Genomic DNA, 20,036 nt, shown 5'->3' on the forward strand with positions numbered 1-20,036 from the left:
ACCTAGAACGAGGAAGAAAGCGGAAAGTGATGAAAGAATCACCTAGAAGGGTTATAGTCCTTGGACCCTTTTAAGCTTATGCGTTTAAAAAGTGAAGAATATGCATGTGTTTGTAGGATTTAAGTCCTGGGCCCTGATTGAGGAAACCAGTCCGATTAATGGATTTAAGCCCCCCTTGACTTAACTGGTACATGTGTAACAGCTGCAAAAGCTCGCTTGGCTGCAAGCTGAGTGGGTGAGCTGTGCCTAAGAACTTTGCAAGAAAGGAGGCAGAAAGTTTGCAAAAGGTGCAATAGCTTTTCTAGGCATGAGGGTATGCTGTGCACAGCGCGTGCTTTTTATTGGAAAATTTGAACTGTGACCAGAGGCCCCACTGCAAACCAAAGGCTCCGATTGGCTGCTATTGAGCCATAAAAAGCTGAGGGAGGGAAAAGGAGAGAGAGAAAGCTGGAGGAGAGCAACAGCAGCTTGGAGAAAGGAGCAGAGACTCAGCCCCCTCCGGCAGAGTGAACGGAGGAGCAGACTTCAGGACAAGGCGGGGCCGAGTCATCCCAGGAGAAGCCGATTCCCCAGCCGGGTCGAAGCTGTGCAACCAGGGACACAGGTACCCAGGTAAAGAGTGGGGAGGGGTTGGTAAGCTGGCTGGGTGGAAGGAAGGGACGTCCTGTTCGAGCTGCAAAGGTACCGCAGGAACAGAGACCTGCAGAGGGTGGAGGTGCTGGGGGACAGAGACAGCTCAGAGGGGGAGCGGGCTGTGAGAATCCCAAACCCACATGGGTGTGTGAGGGGACACTTGATCCCATAGAGTTTGCAGACGGTGCATTTCAGGAGGAATAAAAGAGAGAGCCATTTGCCTGCGACATTGACCGGAGGCTCGACTCCCTGCGTCCAGCCTGGAGAAACGGAGTTCAGAGTCCCCGGAGCAACAAGAGTCTCATCTCTGCCACCTAGTGGGAAATCATAACTATAACTGTGTTGCCATTTATTTTATGGGAGTGGATGTTGACCATAAGGGAATCTGTTTTTTGTCTCTCTCTCTTTCAAAAAAAAAAAAAAAAAAAAAAAATTATAACCAGGTGAAAGTAACTATTGAAGCTGTTGGACACAAGTGGAACCACTCTGTGTGCAGGAATTATTCACCTAAAGGTTGACAAGGTTCTCTGGGTAAATCTGATCTCTTATTAGACCAACTAAATCACCTAAATAAAATCTACAACTATAACCTTTAAGTTGCTGGTTTAATTGTTGTTTACACACACCCACACTTCTTCTTTTGCTTAATTATTTCTTTTCTGTATGTAGTTGTTTAGTAAAGAACCTGATGTGTTTTATTAGGCATGGAACAAATTCTTGGGCAGCGAGGGTGAGGGACACCTTTCCATGGGACACCTCAGTCAGCAGACCTGCACTGGCACCCTGGGAATCTGGAATTGGAATCCAGCACGTCACCTCGCCTAGCGTGCAGGCACGGCTTACACATGTATAAATGTTTTTCTGAGTAGGGGTGGACATAAGCATATATTTACATGCTTTCTAGAATCAGTGCATAAAGAGATATAAACAGATAAAAGGCTTAGTTTGATCTCTGTTTTGGACAAAGAAGTACAAAAACTGTAACATTTAGATATAATGGCTTTTTTGTCAGGAAAGAGGTTCAGAGCATCTTAAGACTTGTTTAGAGCACAACCCTTGCCCTGGATAATCGTAAAAGACAGCAATTTTCAAGACTGTCTGAGTAAGCATATGGATTTTAGAGCACTTGAAGTAAATTTTTTAAACAGTAAATTAATGTCAATCTTAATTATTGTGATGCTCCTCCTCCGCTGGCATTCCTCTTTTCTAGAGAAACTCCATTCTATAAGAGCCTTTCCTATACTTACAATCGTTATAGCATCCAAAGGCTAAAACACTTGATATTTCTCTGCTTATCAAGGGTTCTGCAGTTCTGGCATAAATTAATAAATACAAATAAATCCCGATTTAATGAATTCAAATTTTAGGAAATTGCTTTAAAGATTTTATGCACTTTTGCAGACTTCTTTATTTTTCCCTGATTTTATTAAACTGCTGTTGTACAAGCATTTTGTATGTTCCTCCAGATCTCCATACTATTGGTATTAGCATGTACATTAGGGGAAAAAAAGTCTCAGGCATATTAAATACAACCTAACTCTTCCCTCCCCCCCAGCCTAAATATGGCAGATTTTTCAGATTCAGAAGGAGCTGTAAATTGGAAAGAAAGATGTTTAACTCTGGAATCACAGTTAATGAAGTTTCGTCTCCAAGCAAGCAAGATCAGAGAATTATTAGCAGAAAAGGTAGGTCTGCGTTTGTTAAAAATTATAATTTATAGATTGACTTATTTGATAGTAATGAGTCAGCCCTAGTCTTCTGTTTAGGCTGCAACCTGCATTTTCTGGAACAGACCTACTTCTTGGGCAGACTGTCTAAAACCAGAAATATTTCAATAGTGATGTAAGAATATTACAGATCTAATTTGCTACCATGAGTGTTCATTTGTAAATCCCAGCCCATTATGGCAATCAGAAAAAAAAGCTGTTTTTGAGAGGGAAAAAAATAGTTCTGTAAAAGTCCCTCTTTCAGCTTCATAATTGATTCTTTTTAAATATATTTGCTTGATCTGATTGACGCCCCAATAAAGCTGACGGGAAAAGTCCCAGGATCTACCATTTTACTCTAGTGTTCTATTTGAAATTGTTTAAGAGCAGCATAGTCTCTCCCAAGCCATATAACTCAGAGTTTGTTTTCCTAAGATGTTAGAGCTCTAAAACAACATAAAGAGATGTAATAGTTTATTTACTAGTCAATGTGAATAAAAGAAATTTAGGACTCTTTTATGCTTATATTAAAACTTACTGCAGCTTACCATTTATCTATGAAATTCAGTTGAACAGTTTTATTTTATTAGCATGTAGCAGGTTGGGGATTACTCAGCTCAGTCTTTTGCTTTCCTGGGAGGCAAGAGTGCCCAGGAAATCCCACAAGCATAAATCCTCAATTCAGTAAAAATAAACATAAACATGGCCCATAAAGGGCTAACTCACAGCCCTGGGCCTTTTCCCAGACTTTGTGAAGGTGACTCTGGCTCTGCTGCTTTCTTAGCAGTGCAGTCTTCTCTCTCTACCTTTGGAGTGAGTTCTCTGGTGTGGCACTGTTACTTCCAGCCTCAAAGCCCCTGGATCTCTTCCTACACCCCCCAAAAATGCTCCAAACCAACATTACAACAACTAACATAGCACCTCTAGCTTCCTTCCCTGGGAGCTTTTTGTAAACTTCCTTTGGGCCAGCCAATTCACATCAGCTGGCCCCATTCTCAGGGCAGACCTGCAATTAACTTTCACCACCTGTAACTGGGTTATAGCCCCTGTGAATCTGCAGCCTGCTACAAGCATCTGCAAGCCAGCAGCCTGCTACACAGCTGTTATGTCTGTTTTTGGAAGACTAGAAGAATAATATAGTATAAGAAAACAATATAATAGAAAGCTCTTCTAATGAGCTTAATTCTACAGTATGTGCATTCCATATGAGGCCCACAGACCAGCCCCATTGGGCACCTGATCTAGAAGGAGTAACATAGGTCTGTGGGCATCACGAGCAAACAGTATTGCAGCAGAAGAGATTAATGTACGTTCTGTACCATAATGCTCTGGAAGCTATACTGAAAGACAACAGGAAGTCAGCTAACTACTCTACTTAGTGTTATGCATCAGATGTCCTGTCTTGTGTCTGCAGTTCAGCTGGATCTCTTGAATCCAGCTGGGCTGTATGGATGGTATCTATTTTTCCCCGCCACTGAGGGCTACTGTGCCACCCAGTGTAGATCCAAATGCTTTCTCTGCTTTGCCTATTTGATCCAAAGGGAGCCCTGTCCAAAACATAGACTCATAGAGAAGTAGGGGTGGAAGGGAGCTCCTTAGGTCTAGTCCAACCTCCTGTCTGAGGCAGGATCATCCCTATCCAAACCATCCTCTTAGTACAACTACTGTCAGCCCTGAGACAACACAAAATATAACACCCAACCAACCACAGGTAAAGCAAGGGGGCCATGGTAGCCAGCATCCTGCTTCTGTAAAAGGCTAGTAATATATGCTCAAGAGATCCCAGGAAGAAGTCCATGCCCCCTGCTACAATGAAATGACTTTGTCCTACCGTGAGTTAAGTAGGTACCTAGTGATAACAGATGATGTTCTCTATTTCAAAATGACTTCTTGAGCACGGGCCAAACAAATATTTGGTTGAGGAAAGTGACATATTTCTCTCATTCAAGAATATTAAAGAGTTTGTTCAAAAATGAGCCTAGTGCCCCTGTTCAACTTTTTTTATATATGAGCTTTTTCACTTGTAAACTGGAGTCCCTCCAGCACAGAAGAAGTGTCAGTAAGAGAGACAGGTCAAAAGTCAACCTAATGTAAGTGATGCCATTCAGAACCAAACATTGTGTAGATGTGTAGTAAAGGCTTTGGTTTTTGTGTCAACTGTCATGACTCCATGATATTTAATCTAAAAATAAAGAAAACAATATTCCAAAAGGCCTAAGAAACATTTTTTAAAATTAGGGAAAATTAAACATTCTAATTAGTTTAAAATTAAGCTACATGTATATTTATTGGCCTGCACAGAATTACTGTTCCATAATGTATTCCAAATAAGCAAAGTAAATAATGGACACTTAATCCTAGGATGGCAGGTAACTTTTGTATTAATAATGCTATAAAAACACCTGAACTAATTTTTTGCCACCCCTTCTAATTACTGTTTTGATATATATATCAGTTATTGTAAAATGAAAATCATTATAGAGTTTGCAGAAAATTGTAAAATCAGAAGTGTTTCATATTGTAAACTTTGATCAGGTTGGTTCTTAAATCATGATTTTGTTTCCAATTCTATGTACCATGAAACATTTCCCAGAACATTTTACAAAAGTACCAGTTGTGCTTCAAAATAGAAACAAAAATTACAGTACTATAGCATGACAAATGTGAAACTCTCTTGCATATTAAATTCTATCACAATATTGTGACAAAACACTTGCATGTGTGCAGACAGGAAATACAACAAATATACCTAAATTATGTCTGCCAATTCCTGCTATGCTGTATTTATGAAGAGTTTCTTTAGGACACTTAGTCAGAAGGAAAAAGTACATCCAGTTACTCATGATGTTTATATGACCCCGATTAATAATCAAAACTATAGTTTTTAATGCATTTTGTTCTAAAATATCATTGTAGGTTGAGTTCATTTGCAGAATTCTTTTGATATTTGTAACTGTCCTAGATCCTTTGATAAATCTACTGTGTGGATTCATTCAAAATACTTCTTTTGCAAATTGGCAACCAAATGCCTTGCTAAGTTATTTTATTTTATAGTGTGACAGCAAATAAATACAGCTTCAAAATGAGAAATTTCTCAATATTTTTCCACTAAGCTTACTCAGATTTGGAAATCCAAATATTTGTGTTGTTCTAGAAATTCAACAATTTTTTCTTGAACTTTTTTTGGTAGATGCAGACTTTCATGTTTCAGCATTCAGGGGTTTGACGAGACAGTGGCATGATTATTATTTGTAGTTCAGTTATTCCTTTTATTTTTAGGACAGTCAGGGAGTGGGGAGTGTTTTGAGAGGGCAAAGGAATACATAACTTTTTCATCAGTGTCAACTGCTCAGTGTTATTTATCTGTTTGGGGTTTTCTTTGTTTGTTTTCATTTTGGTAAGTAATAGGGAGCCTATTTTTATAAATTCAACATGCAAAGAAAGAAACCTTGTTGGAGTTTGAAGCAGAAGCTGCTGCTGTAAGTGGGAGAGGTCTTTATAGGAATTTGAGGAATGGTGTAGAAAGTATCTAATGGTGTAGGAAGCAGCCCAAATTTAGGCTGTCCGAGTTTTAAGTAGAAGCATTTATTATAATACTGCTTGAGTCTTCTCAGTGTTAATTTTTTAAAAAACTTTTCATAAGTAAATGATTACAGTATTTTACTGTAAATTAGGCTGTAGCTGGCATTTCATGACCTAGTAGTCTGTTCTTCCTCCTTTCTTAGTATAGACTTTTACCAAATACATGAATGACATCATGGCTGTAATGCTCATTTTTTCCGATCAATGAAATTATTTTATAAAAAGAACTACATAGCTCTCTAAAACTTCCTAATTTGCTTTTGAGAAGCCTACATTAGATTTCAGTCACATCCCATAAGCTCTGATGGGAACTGGCCCAAATCTTGCTATAAAAACTTAAAACATACATTTATGTTTCTGGACTTATTTCCTTTACTACTCATAAATATTATTTAATTCTTGGAATGGTTTTCAACAAAATATTGTGATGTGCATTATGTAAGGTTACTTTTATAGACATGTTGATAGTTTGCTTTTAACCTTTCATTTAGATGTTCTTATTTGGTGCATATATTCAACTACAAACTGATAATGTACATAACCAAAGCAATAATTTCACTGCTTCTGATATGGATTCTAGATAGCTTTTAAAAAGTGGTTAATGTATTCTAACAGAGCTCACAAAAATAACACACATCTAATCTCTGTTTTTATAAAACAATAGCTAAGACAATTTTTCAGCATTGTCTTTCTGCTATGTCATTCAACTTGAAAAATGAGGTGCAGTTTGGCATGAATTATTTGTGGTGTGACAATTTTTGCATGCAAATGTTTGTCAAGAAATAAAAGCATAGTATGAATGTCTCATACTGGATTTGTTTGCCAGGCGAATATTTGTAGAAACCATGAATCAGTCATGTTTGTAGTCCTTTTAAAGGAATAGAAATTCCTTTTACCAGTAAGTGTGAAAGGGAGAAAAACACTGTATCAAACCTGACTAGTAAAGCTTATTTTTTCAGTATTTGCTGAATTTCTTTTTAAGAGATCTTATTGTTATAGGAATGTATATAGATGTAAAGTGAACTTCCAGGGTGAAATGTTGACTGTGTTGAAGTCAGTGGCAAAACTCTCATTTATTTCAGTAGGGTGAAGGTATCAACTGTTGAATTTGTTGGTACTACCCGGGGTCAGAATTATACAAGCACATGAAGTGCTTTCAAAATCCATTTCTGGGCCCACAGTCTTTAGTTCTTGCTGGTGCAAGTCCCTGTACTGGTGTTGTGCAGAAAGGCAGCGGGGCTCCTGCGTGAGTGCAGGGTCCACATGATAGATCTGCTTTCTTGGGGTGTGTGGTGAAGTCTAGTTACAGTGATAAACAACAAGATGGCTAGGAAGAGAGTAAAACAGGATAGAAGTGTCATTTGTTTGGTTATTGTCTGAATGTATTAGATTTGAGTGTGTTAACTTTAATATTGTTTTTTTTCGCCCTTCTTTATAGTAGTGCCTTGTTTCTCTGGTATTTTAATCCTGTTCCTATTTTTATACCTCTGTGTGTTTCTTTTTAGAAACAAACTTGCCCAACTGTATGCAATATCTGAGACTTTTTTTTTCAATTTGTAGAGCTGTTTGTAAGAAATGAGACTTTATAGTTTGGTTAAAAGAGCATCTTCAGCTTTTCCTGAGGTTTTGGCATCCATTTTAAATAACATCTATTTACCGAAGGATGGCTGGGCCTGTTACAGCAGAATGCTGAATAACAGTCTGATTTTTTACTTTGTGTCCTTATGTTTTTACTAAAAAAAATAAACCTGAATTGAAAAAGAAGAAGCCAAGTGAGAAAGAACATTCATAATGTTTACAAGTGTAGGAAAGTCCTGTGACTGAACTTGGGAAAAACATAAGCTAATTATTCAGCTACCATTATGTTCTGTTCAGCTGACCTTCACTCCCACTGCTAAAGCTAACTTTCTGAGTCTGGATAGGTATTGGCAGCTGTCCTACACTACTTGCTGTGTAGAAACTCTCCCCTCCTGAGAAAATCAAATCAACTGGGTTTGCTTTTCAGAAGCCTGTTTTCTGTTTCTAATATGCGTTTCCAGAAAACAAAACACTATTCCTATAATAAAGTTGGCTAAAGTGTATAACATTGGTTTTGAACACAAACTTTGTTGGGTTTTTCTTCATCTAAAGAAAAGTCTTTTTATACCTCTTCACTAATTTGTATATAAGTTAGCAAACTTTCCAAGATAAATAATTATGTGTTAAAGGCAGGTTTAAAAGAGCACAAGGATTTCAAAGTATAACATCACATTTTGATGCTCTCTCTGAAATGCTGAAGTCTCATTGCACGCTATAATATGAACTAACCAAAGAACAATATTAGAAGTTGTGAATTGCAATTGAGAATCACTTTTCCCTCAGTTGGAACATCAATGCCATGATTTGGGGGGTGGGGAGGGGCACACTGGGATTAATTAAATCAAGATAATGGAATTTAATAGGAGTAGCCATAACATGAGTATTAATATTAAGGCTGAGTAGTCAAAAAGCCTAAGGCTGAATCGATTCAATCTTTTCAGGTAGTTTAAACTGCGTAGATTGAACTAATAAGTAAATGAACAGACATTCACTTTTGATTCTGGAAATGCAGCCACATGCTCTCAGTGGCCCAGGCCAGAAGCTAGGGGGCACTGGATCATGCCTCCCTGCTCGGCTGCAGCTGACAGCTTGGGACAAGGCTACTTTATCCACCATGCAATAAGGGGTTTGCTGGGGAGGTGCAAAGCATCCTGGGATGCTGGGAGACTGTGAGTTAACTTGAATCTGGAGGGGATCTGGGACAGAAATTCAATAAACTGATTTAACCTAAATCAGTTGAGCCGGATGCTACATCCATTCAGGTTTATCTTAAACTGGTTTCGACCATTTTGAAAGCAGTTTATGTGCACTGAACTTCTGTTGTGTGACAGATTTGAACTGGTCTCCAATCACTTCTAATACTGCTTTATGTGTAATTTCTGTCCCTAGCCTCAATGTTTATTGTGACGGGGCAAACTCAAGGCCAGATCATAAGTTGGCCCACACACCTGCCTAGGACAGTCTCCCCTAACTTCTCTGCTACAACTTGAATGTTAATATGATTTATTAAGCGGGAGGCTGCCCTTACATTATCCCAATGCCAGGGGCTGTCATCCATGGCTCAGTGCCTCATAGATGGCATCCAGATTATTATTGTTCAGCCCGGTTTGTGGCTAAGTCAAATTCAGTCTACTGTTGGGCCTCTGTCATGCACACACTCACTCCACCCAACTCTCATAGGGGCCTCTTACACTCCACCCATCACTGGGCCACTCTCTACTGCTGCCCTGCTCCATTGAGTGACCCTGTCTGTGCCATCGGGCTTGCCTACTCCCGCTCTGGCACAACACGCAGCACCATCGGTTCACTTGAGCTCCCCTGCTCTACGTGACTTTTCCTTGTGCCAAACACTGGGCTGCTTTTGTCCCTAGCCCCTCACCAGGTAACTGCTCTCATGTTCTCACAGTTGTGGCTGACCCATGTACCACCCTTCAAGCTGCCCAAGCAGCCCTACTCAGTACACCCCTGGTGTAATCCTTCAAGCCACCCTCTGGAGCCCTACTCTGCACCCCAAATTACATAGCTCTTCAGGTGCCTTTCTACACCCAACTCTACATGGGCCCACACTGTCACTATTCACAACACCACTACCCCACTCTGGGGTCTCCAGGACCCTTTGTCCCTACTGGGTTCAGGTGCCTATTAACGGGCATACCTGGCCCCCACTACTCCCACAGTTGTCACAACTACCCACCAGATAGTGGGGCCCAAGGTTAAGGCACCCACATTTCACCAGGGGAAGTAAACAGTCTGGTATTTCTTGGGGGCTGTCCTGCCACAGACAGCCCTGCCAGACCCACCTTACCCCTCAGGGTGCAGTTTAGGTCATGCCCAGGACCAGGAGCCTCCAAACCTCCCCAGAGCTCCTGCCCTTACCTCCAAGGATGTTCCTGAGCCATAGCTCAGCCAGCTGATGTTTTGCTCTTGGTAGCCAGATGCAACCTGCCACCTCACCCTATAAGAACTGGGTCCTAAAATGGCCACCCTAATCAGGCATCTGCTGGTTGCCTGCCTCCAGCCCTTAAAGTGGCAAGCTTCCAAAGGTGCACTGCCACATTTATATTATTGAAGCCCTCAAATGCACTGCAGGAGACCCTTGCCATTCGCGGGGGATACGTTCTTGTATCCCCCACGAATGGCAAAATCTGCAAATAAGGCACTGCGTTTATGAATGCCATCTGCGTTCATGAACACAGTGTCCCTGGCGGCTTGAGGGGGTGGGGGTGGGGAGGCACGGCTGCACTGGTGACGGCGGGAACGTGGCAGCGGTGGCAGCAGCAAGCGCAGAGCTCCTGAGGAGCTCCTTTCAGTTTATTTAAGATGCGGGTTCAGCATTCACGAATATTTGAAACGGCGAATGCCAAATCCACGAATAGCAAGGGATTCCTGTAATTGAGATAGAGCCAACTCGCTCTGAGAAATTTACAAACATAGAAAAGAGGTAATTACAACCCTGAATGGTTTACAGAAAGAGATAAAAAACAAAGAACGTAATGGGATTAGGTAGCAAATAAGTGATGATGATTTGGTACAGAGTTGTTAATTACATGTATTATTCCTATTTCTTTTATTAATTGGGGTTAGAAATAGGGAGGATTAGAGTAGGGGGAAAAAAGGAGATTAGAAATAACAGCTTGCCACCTGCCTAGCAGCAAGGTGGGTTTTCTAAGAATCATGGTAGAGGCGAGTCTTTGGAATTTGAAGGTAGCGACTTTTCAAATTGTATCAGATTTTTGGATTTCATACAGGCCATCAGAAAATGCAGAACTGTTTAAGGCAGAATTTCACTGATGAGTGACAAAATCTCGATATGCTAGTGCAATGAGGGAAGATATGATGGTGGAATGGGTTCTGTAACTGAAGCCAGGTTTGTGTTTATCTGAATTCTTACAGTAACAGGATCCCCTTACTAGTCCTGTCCTTTTTTTCCCAGGAGACAGGTACACGAGAAAGTTTATGGATTTCACAGCAGTACTTGAGAACAGAATCTGGAGCTATTAGGACTGCAGTTTTGTACACAAAATATGTCTGGCATAATGTAGCCTAACAGAAGTTACAAATATCCTACATCTCTTGCTTTGTCTTACTTTCTGTATGAATTTTCATTTTCTTAAACAGGTTGTTTTGTGCTCCAAGCACAGATTTGTTCTGGACAAAATGCCTTCTAGTTATACCTTAAAAGTACCAATGAAATTCTATGCTTGCTACTTGAAAATATGCCTAGAAAATACAGTACACTTCTTTGAAACATACTTTGCGTTATCTCTGTAGTCTTAACAAAGCACATTGATCAAATTATGAGATGGATGTAGTGATTAACATCATTCCTTGCTGTACTGTACTCAATAAACTGGCAGTGATCCACAGCACAGATGTACCCAAAGAAACATTAGTACATATTTTTATGATAAAGTATCACCCTTTTTTAAATATGGGGGCAAGATTGCCACAGGGTGAGGCTAGGAGAACCTGAGAAAGAAAAGGGTCAGGGGAGAAGCTGTGGATGGGCAATTGAAATAGTGTGAACCATGACATTTCCAGCAGCTATGTTATACTGAATTTGATCCCCAGAGTAGTCCACACGTTTAAGCAAGCAGTGGGGGAAGGAGGGATTGCTGTGGTCAGTATCCAGAAAGACAAAGGAGTGGGAGAGTAAAAAGCTGGCCAGGAGCCAAAGGACTTTCAAATGTTTGCCAATCCATTCAGAATCACAAACCACCCACACACACTCAGACCCTCTAGAATAGAGACTGGCAACATTTTACAAGCCATGAGCTGGAATAACCCAGCACCAGTCCAGTATGGGCTGGGTGCCTTTGGTGGTGTCAGTGGGAGGGGGCTTTCCATGTGCCTACACTGGCCAGGCAGCTGGGAACCAAGCCTGTACTGCTGCAGCTTCCCCCAGCCTCTCCAGCTCCCTGGCTATGGTTTAGGCATAGCTTCCAGCTGGAGGGAGCTTCACTGGGACCAGATATCTGCAAACTGCATCTGTGCTGCTGCTGCTTCTTCCCACTCCCCCAGATCCCTTGGCTACAGAGCACACAGCTGGGGGAAAGGGGATAAGCAGCAGCAGCACAAGCAAAGCCTTCCAGCTCTGCGGGTTGGATCTGGTCTGCGGACCGTAAGTTGCTGACCCCTGTTTTAGAGCACCACAGGCATGCACTCAGATAACCATTCTGAGAATACATAGACAGCTCATTGAATTAGGATTCCAAGGCACATGAGAAACAACAGAAAATGCATACCATCGCCATACTCTCCCACTACTGGATAGAGACTATGATTCTCAATTTTAAAGAGATACCATGAAAACTAAACAAAGAGTCCAAGAGAAATTCTTCTAGATGTAGCCAGCGTACACCCTCATTTTTCAGGTACAACTACAGGTAGGATAGCTGCTTGCTCTGCTGGCACAAAACTTTTAAGCCTTTCAATTGGCAATTTGCAAAGCTAAATCTAACAGCAAAACATCAACTATGTCTGCACAAAACACTCCTAACATGCAGTGTTTAGCATCATGGCTTGGAGCACTGTGTTGTCTGGTATTTCTGTTGTCTGGTAGAAAAAACAGATGGATTGCAGAAGTTGGAAAAGGAATCAGGGAAATTTGTAAAGATGGACCAATCCCTGCACTTGCAGCTGCTTCCCGTTTGCTTCTATTCTGTATGCCACAATGTTCAGGATCCAGCGATGGTGCAAGGATCACAGGATGCTCACTCATATTACTAAGTGCTAAATATGGGCGGAATTCCCTGATGGGCGGAAGCAGTTATTTGTACGGTAGCATGGCAGTGCAGACACAACTACAACATGCCATCTAACATGCAAGTTTGTGTCCTGAAGCTCTATAAAATACATCCTTCTTTCTTGTTCTTTAATATAAGCCCATAGGTGTATTTATATGGCTCTCATTACTGTTTTATTTAAGTGGCCCATTTGTCTTCAGTGTGTTTATCTTCTGCCAGGAAAAGAAGTCCTGTTATCCCCATTTTACAGATGGGGAATGGCAGCATGCATAGAGAGATTAAATGACTCGTGCAAAATTACAGAGCAAGTTGAGGGGGGAGTGGGGAACATTCTTCTGTACGTGAACGACGCATGCCCCGGCGGCTGGGGGGGCATGGCGGCAACAGGAGCACAGCAGCAGTAAGCAGGAACTCCCGCAGACACTGCTGGCACTCTTGGTGGTGTGGGGGGTGGCGAGCACTGACAGAAGGTCAGTGACCACCTGCAGATGCCACTGACTGGTGGCGGCAACCAGCAGCCATCGCAGACTGCTTGCAGACGCCACTGACAGTGGTGGCGGCAGCTTTTTGTAGGGGGTACACTGCCATGCTCGGGGTGCATGTGCACCTGCGCGTACCCCCTACGCATTGCCCTTGCTTTTGTAGGGTCTCTCCTGCTACAAACAGTTTTGCCACCCCAACAGTGCCTTGAAGCTAGCATCTAAAAGAGATAGGGAAGTTCATACTTTTCAGTTATGTATATTTGGTTTGTTCATTGCCTGTTTATACTTATTTGTTTTCATGTAATATTGTACTTTTGTTCTTTCCCCATCCTGGTGTTTTTCTTGCTGATTTTTTACAGACAGCAGTAAAATCCCCATTTTAGATCATATTCAAGGCTGTCATTCAAATGTATACACAGCAATAGAAGCAAGACGCAATGGAGTGAAATTAAATAGCAACAATTTACAACAGAACTCTGAGCATTTTTCTGTATATTGAAATACAGTATAACCTCATAAATCCATCATGCTTGGGACTGAGCACCTGCTGGAAATTTGAGAATTCTGGTTTTTTGAAACCAGAGCGGTGGCTGGTTGCAGTGGCTGGGGCGGTTGTGGTGGCCGGTCCTAGAGCAGTGGCCATATGCAGAGCGGGATGGTGGATGGTGGTGGCAGCCGCTGTGTGCAAGCTTCCACATCCAGGGGGGTGGGAGGGAGTGGCGGCCAGTCCTGGAGCAATGGCCGCATGCAAAGTGACGGCATGGGGTGGTGGATGGTGGCGGCAGCCACTGTGTGCAAGCTTCCCCTTCCGCATCCGGAGGAGCAGAGGGGAAAACTAAAAGTGCCGAATTTTTGAGAATTCCGGATTTTTGATATCCGGATTTCTGAAGTTATACTGTATCAGTAATTTTCTTTCAGGTATTGTATACATCAGTTATATTGACTTCCAGTTTACAGATTTTCTTGTTCCCTATCTTGTTATAACATACATGGTGTGGAGCCAGATATTTGTACTAAATTCAAGTCTACTTTTTCCATATGGCATGGAAAGCTATTTCATCCAGTTTATAACAGATACACATGCCATTTGAGCTATATGTTTTTCGAGGTGTAATAAATTTAGAAATAGATACATTCATAAGACTTTTAAAGAATTTTATTGGTTTTTATGCCAGTGAGAGTTTCACAACAAATGTATAGACACAAACTCTGCCTTCAAATCTAATACGCTGGAAAAAGCTGTTAACCGAGTTTGTGTTTTTAGAAATTCTAATCTAGTATCAGTACCTCCAGCAAGGCTCATTGGTAACATTTCTAACAGATGAGACCTCTCATTCATAAATCCTAGAAAGATTGCCTTATTTTAATCCCCTCTTATTTGTTTTAAAATATAATAGATTGTGATTTCCGTAATGCTGTTATGTGATAAAATGTTATTCATTATAACAGTTTAAAAACTTGGGGAAGAAATGGTTTGTGTTCCACATAGATTATAACCCAATGATTTTTTTAAGCAATAAGAAATCTTGTATATTGAGTAAAAAATGCTTCTGTGACAGTTAAAGACTATTTCAGACTTAAAGAAATGGGAAGTGGTTTCAGTTCTTCTGTCAATGAGTTTGTAAAATGTTACAAGGTTTTTTAATTATTAACAATGTTTAATAGTATCACAAAAGTTATCATCTTGATAATTTCAAATAGTTGGTTTAGGAATTCTCTCAGCTTTCATTTGATGACTGTCATTTTTTTAAGTAGGATGCATATTGTTTAATTTGATTTCACTGTGGAGCTCTTTGTGTTTGTGAAAACCTACTCCAATTAGTTCTTCAGTTGTTCTAAAGTTTTGCAGGGAAATCATGTTAAAGACTTGAATTTCAGATGTAGAAAAACCAGCAGAAAGCACATTGAAAAATGACAAAAAGATCAGATTTTATTTTACATCAGAACTGAAAAATATGAATGATTATTCCTTTGCAAGTCACCTCTAAGACGTCTTGCCTAGGTATAACAGTCATATTTGGCCTATTGTTTTCAGTCTTATTATTTGTGAATGTTTTTATTTAGCATTAGAATCATTTTTGCTTTTATCTTCTGCAAATGTTTTTCCCTAAATCCTGTCTACATAATGTATTTATGATAGTGAGTGACCTTACTCTATGCACAATATAGTATTTACATATCAACTATCATCTTATTACAATTTTATGCTTGATGAATGCCTCTTACAAAGATGTAAAAAATGTAAGTTGTGGTCTCTGAATTTTATGAACAAGACAGAATATAAACTGTTACATTTTTCCTCTGCCCAATGATTCCTATTGCAGAAAAAACACAAGTCTGTGGGATACTTTCATTTGTTAATTACCAAGACTGATTATTTTGGTGGATGTTCTTTAATATTATAAAAAGGTATAAATCTTCTATATTTTGCTTGCACAAATATAGACATTAAAGATGTTTCTTAATGCAACTGAGAGACTTCCCAGTGAATTTTGAAAAAGGCTTATGACTATGTAGTTTGTTTTACCTTTATAAAAAATAAAAACACATTTAGTGATGCACTGACCAGACCTAAAGGGCAGTATTTTAACTATTGCTTTTTATGTTTCAGCTAAGTTTCCTCAAGGCATCCAATATTTATTCACATGTGGCATTTTTCTGTTCATTGTTTGAACAAAAATAACTCAGAGTGACTTGATTAGTATCAGATGTAGAACAATAATTTCCTCACTAAGTTTAAATACTTATCTGTTTTTTATTAAAATACATTATTTTGTGTAGTTCAGATAATTGATTTAGAATACAGCCCTATGTTTTTTTTTAAATTATGACTACAGAGGGGAATGCTTATTTATAGTTACAGTATTTTTCTGTGTCGTTGGCTGTTGCCTACTAGTGAGATGTATCTATTCACATTCTAAATACATACATGTTTCATATTTCAAATATAGTTTAATTAAAAACTTTAAATAATCCCAGGAGATCTTCAGATCTTTAATGAGCTTCAGGATAGGTTTCAGATTATGTTAAATAAGAAGGACCTGAATCAGTTGCGGAGGTATGTGAATGTAACATTCCTCAGAAGGAGATTTAGTTGAAGTTGTTCCCTGGTGCATGTATATGCAGAAGCTAGGCAGGAAATTAGGCTTAAGTATTCTGTGTATGCTGAATGCTGTGATTGCCATTTTGACCTTTTTTGGTACGTTTATCATGAAGAGATGAATGCACATTTCAGTGTTTGGTGAGATTTCATAACCAATTGTTAATTCAAAAAATGGTCCGGCCTGCCAGTTTATATACACTGCTGCATTCCAGTGACACTTAATTGAGAACGGCTGAATTTATCCTGCAAGCTGTTTTGTGAGGGCAGACCTAATTTAAATTGATGGGGATATATAGGCAGGCATAGGAGTTCAGCACTCCCCAGTGGAAGATCAGTACCTGCTATTTATTAATAAATTCCATCTAGATAGAGAATTTGTTAAACCCAGAGTTGATCAGGGCTGTGCAGGCTGGACTGGGGACAGAAGGACTAATTAACCCCTTCAGAGGGGACAGAAAACCTCAATTTAGTTGGCCTTTGCCCCAATACATGCCTGTATTGAAGAGACTGTCTCCTGTGCTGCTTGTAACTGTGGGTTGCACTGGCTACCCCAAGAGGTGGTAAACTTCTTTCTGGATGCTAGTTCCTTGATTGGTGAGGAACTGAAAGACTGGGGTCTCAGAGTGGGAAGAAGCTCAGGACCCCATCTTGCTCTAGAAGCCAACTCTGGTTTATCTTCAAAGGGTACTTTCAGAGACTGGACAAGGCTACAGCGTGACTTGATGGGCCCCGCAGGCAGCTGTGGTGCCTCCTAGAGGCCACCTTAATTCTGCTCACACTCCAGGTCCTCCTTATCCAGGTCCCCGTTTCTATCTTGCTTACCATGCCTTGATGTTCTTTTGACATTGATCATGAGGCTGTCCTTGAGTCCCAGGATACTCTCACTGGTATCTGACTGACTTAACCAAACTCTCGTGGGCTCTCTCACACTTAACAAACCTCTGCTGTTCTTTGCAGATGCCTCTTGTGCTCAGCTGGCACTACAAGTCTGTAGTCACTGGCTGTGACCCTGTTGGCCCTAATTAAGCTTTAAGGTTTTAATCATGGCCTCCAGCCTTCCCCATAGCCATACCCATGAACTCATGGGGCTTACTCGACTTGTTCACCAACCTGCATAGGCTTCAGCTCTCTTGGCCTTAGTCCACCGGTTATTCTAGCTGTAGACTTCTACCCACTTCCTCTGGCCTGGTTTCTCAGTCTCAGCCTCTTGTCTCTGGTCACACCAGGTTCAGGGTTCTCCGCCCTCTCAGCCACAGCCCAACCCTGCCTTGCTGTCTCTCCCACATGTCCTGCCCCTAGTAGGGCTCAAAACCTGGAATGCTTCTCAGGCACCCTTGCATGGACTCCAGTCCACCCCTACAGCTACTACCTGATTCTTTGGTTAAAACTGAAACAAAAATGCAAGCAAACCACTTCTAACAAAACACCCAAAGTCCCCTCTGTGCCCCCATGCTGCTGTTGAAGCCACCTCTCAACTCACTGGCTCTCAGCCCCTGGGAGTACCTGTCAGTGATTCTAAGCAGTCAGACCAGTCTGGGCTCAGTGCTGTCAGGTCCACCTGAACCAAGTTCTGCAGCAGTCAAACCTTCAGCAAGCCCCAGCTAATGAACTCTGCCCCAGCTTCAGAGCAGCAAGCATCCTGCTTGGTGGGTGAGATTACTGCCTATCCATTTAACACCAGCTGGCACCCTGGGTCTGCAGGCTAGTCAACAGTTCTGCTGTAGCAAGCCTCCTGGTTCCTGCACTCTAGTTTTCAGTTTATTTCTGTACTTTGCCTTCAGATTTCCCTGAGGTTCTGTTTTCTGGCTCCTAACCCTGGTTTAGCTCCGGTTTTGGACTTTTCCCTGTGGATTGGTACTTGGCACCTGCCCCCCTCGTCTCACCCTCCCTGATCGTGACCCTGGACTGTGTTGTGGACTCTGCTTCTTGATCTGCCTCTGGCTTTGGTATGGGTTCTACCCTCTGACCTAGCCCAGGCCATATTTCCCCTCAGCAGCTTAACCATTAGGCTAGACTGCCTACACCCTGGTTCCTAATAGTAGCTGACTTGACCTGGCCTGCAGCTTCTGTTCCTTCACTGCCGGAGATGACAGGAGCTCTTAGAAAAGACTGAAGTTTCCGATGTCTTTTTTGCCTCAGTCTTAACAGGGAAAGTCAGCTCCCAGACTACTCACCAGGCAGAACAGTTTGGGAAGGAGGAGAGCAGCCCTCAGTGGTGAAAGAACAGGTTAGGGACTATTTAGAAAAGCTGGATGTGTACAAGTCCATGGGGCTGAATGGGATGCACCAAAGGGTGCTCAGGGAGTTAGCTGGTGTGATTGCAAAGCCACTGGCTATCATCTTTGAAAACTCATGGCAATCAGAAGAGGTCCCAGATGATTGGAAAAGGGCAAACAGAGTGCCCATATTTAAGAAAGGGGAAAAAGGAGGATCCAGGGAACTACAGACCAGTCAACTTCACCTTAGTCCCTGGAAAAATCATGGAGCAGATCCTCAAGGAATCCATTTCTAAGCACTTGGAAGAGAAAAAGGTAAATTAGGAACAGTCAACATGGATTCACCAGAGCAAGTCATGCCTGACCAACCTGATTACCTTCTGTGATGATGAGATGACTGGCTCTGTGGATACAGGGAAACCAGTGGACGTGGTGTACCTTGATTTTAGCAAGGCTTTTGATACGGTCTCCCGCAACGTTCTAATTGGCAAGCTAAAGAAGTACAGGTTGGATGGTACTTGTGGTAAAGGTGGCTGTAAATGTCTGGAGCACTGGGCTCAGAGAGTAGTAATCAATGGCTCAATGTCTAGTTGGCAGCCAGTATCAAGTGGAGTGCACCCCACAGGTTAGTCCTGGGGCTGGTTATGTTCAATGTCTTCATCAATGACCTGGAAGTTGGCACAGAGTGCACCCTCAACAAGTTGCAGATGATACCAAGCTGCGGGGGAGGGGGGGGGGGTTGGAAATATGCTGAAGGACAGGACTAGAATTTAGAGAGGCCTGGACAAATTGGAAGATTGGGACAAAAGGAATCTCATGAGATGCAACAAGGACAAGTGCAAAATCCTTCACTTAGGATGAACCAGTCCTATGCACTGGTCCAGGCTGGGGGCTGACTGGCGCTCTGCAGAAAAGGACTTGGGGGTTACAGTGGACAATAAGCTGAATACGAGCCAGCAGTATGCCCTTGTTGCCAAGAAGGCTAATGGTATATTGGGCTGCACTGGTAGATGTGTTGGCAGTAGGTCAAGGGAAGTAATTATTTCCCTCTATTCAGCACTGGTGAGGCCACATCTGGAATATTACACTACAGAAAGGATGTGGACAAATTAGAGAGTCCAGCGGAGGGCAACAAAAATGGTGAGAGGCTGGGGTGCATGACTTCTGAAGGAATTAGGCTTATTTAATCTAGAGAAGATAAGATTGAGAGGATTTAATAGCAGCCTTCAACTACCTGAAGCAGGGTTCAAAAGAAGATGGAGCTAGACTGTTTTCACTGGTGGCAGATGACAGAACAAGGAGTAACAAATTGCAGCAAGAGAAGTTTAGGTTAGATATTAGGAAGAATTTTCTCACTAGGAGGCTAGTGAAGCACTGGAACAGGTTATCCAGAGAGGTGGTGCAATCTCCATGCTTGGAGGTTTTCAAGACTGAGCTAAGACAGCTTTGGCTGGGATGATCTAGATGGGGATGGTCCTGCTTTGAGCAGG

At 41.5% G+C, this 20,036-nt stretch overlaps 1 protein-coding gene across 9 annotated transcripts in view; it reads left to right on the forward strand.

The window, feature by feature from the left end:
• The first annotated feature begins 329 nt into the window (after nucleotides 1-329).
• The window catches only part of PLEKHH2 (pleckstrin homology, MyTH4 and FERM domain containing H2), an 86,195-nt gene continuing 66,488 nt past the window's right edge, over nucleotides 330-20,036 (forward strand). For 2 of the 9 annotated variants that reach the window (XM_025203211.1, XM_025203210.1), the window contains exons 1-3: nucleotides 330-604; nucleotides 1,336-1,465; nucleotides 2,189-2,318. In XM_025203211.1, the coding sequence (XP_025058996.1) occupies nucleotides 2,196-2,318 (123 nt within the window). In that variant the 5' untranslated portion in view covers nucleotides 330-604; nucleotides 1,336-1,465; nucleotides 2,189-2,195. The other 7 variants (XM_025203206.1, XM_025203212.1, XM_025203208.1 and 4 more) reach the window with 6 other exon arrangements.

Source organism: Alligator sinensis, unplaced genomic scaffold (assembly GCF_000455745.1).
Source record: "Alligator sinensis unplaced genomic scaffold, ASM45574v1 scaffold377_1, whole genome shotgun sequence".
Classification (NCBI taxonomy): domain Eukaryota; kingdom Metazoa; phylum Chordata; order Crocodylia; family Alligatoridae; genus Alligator; species Alligator sinensis.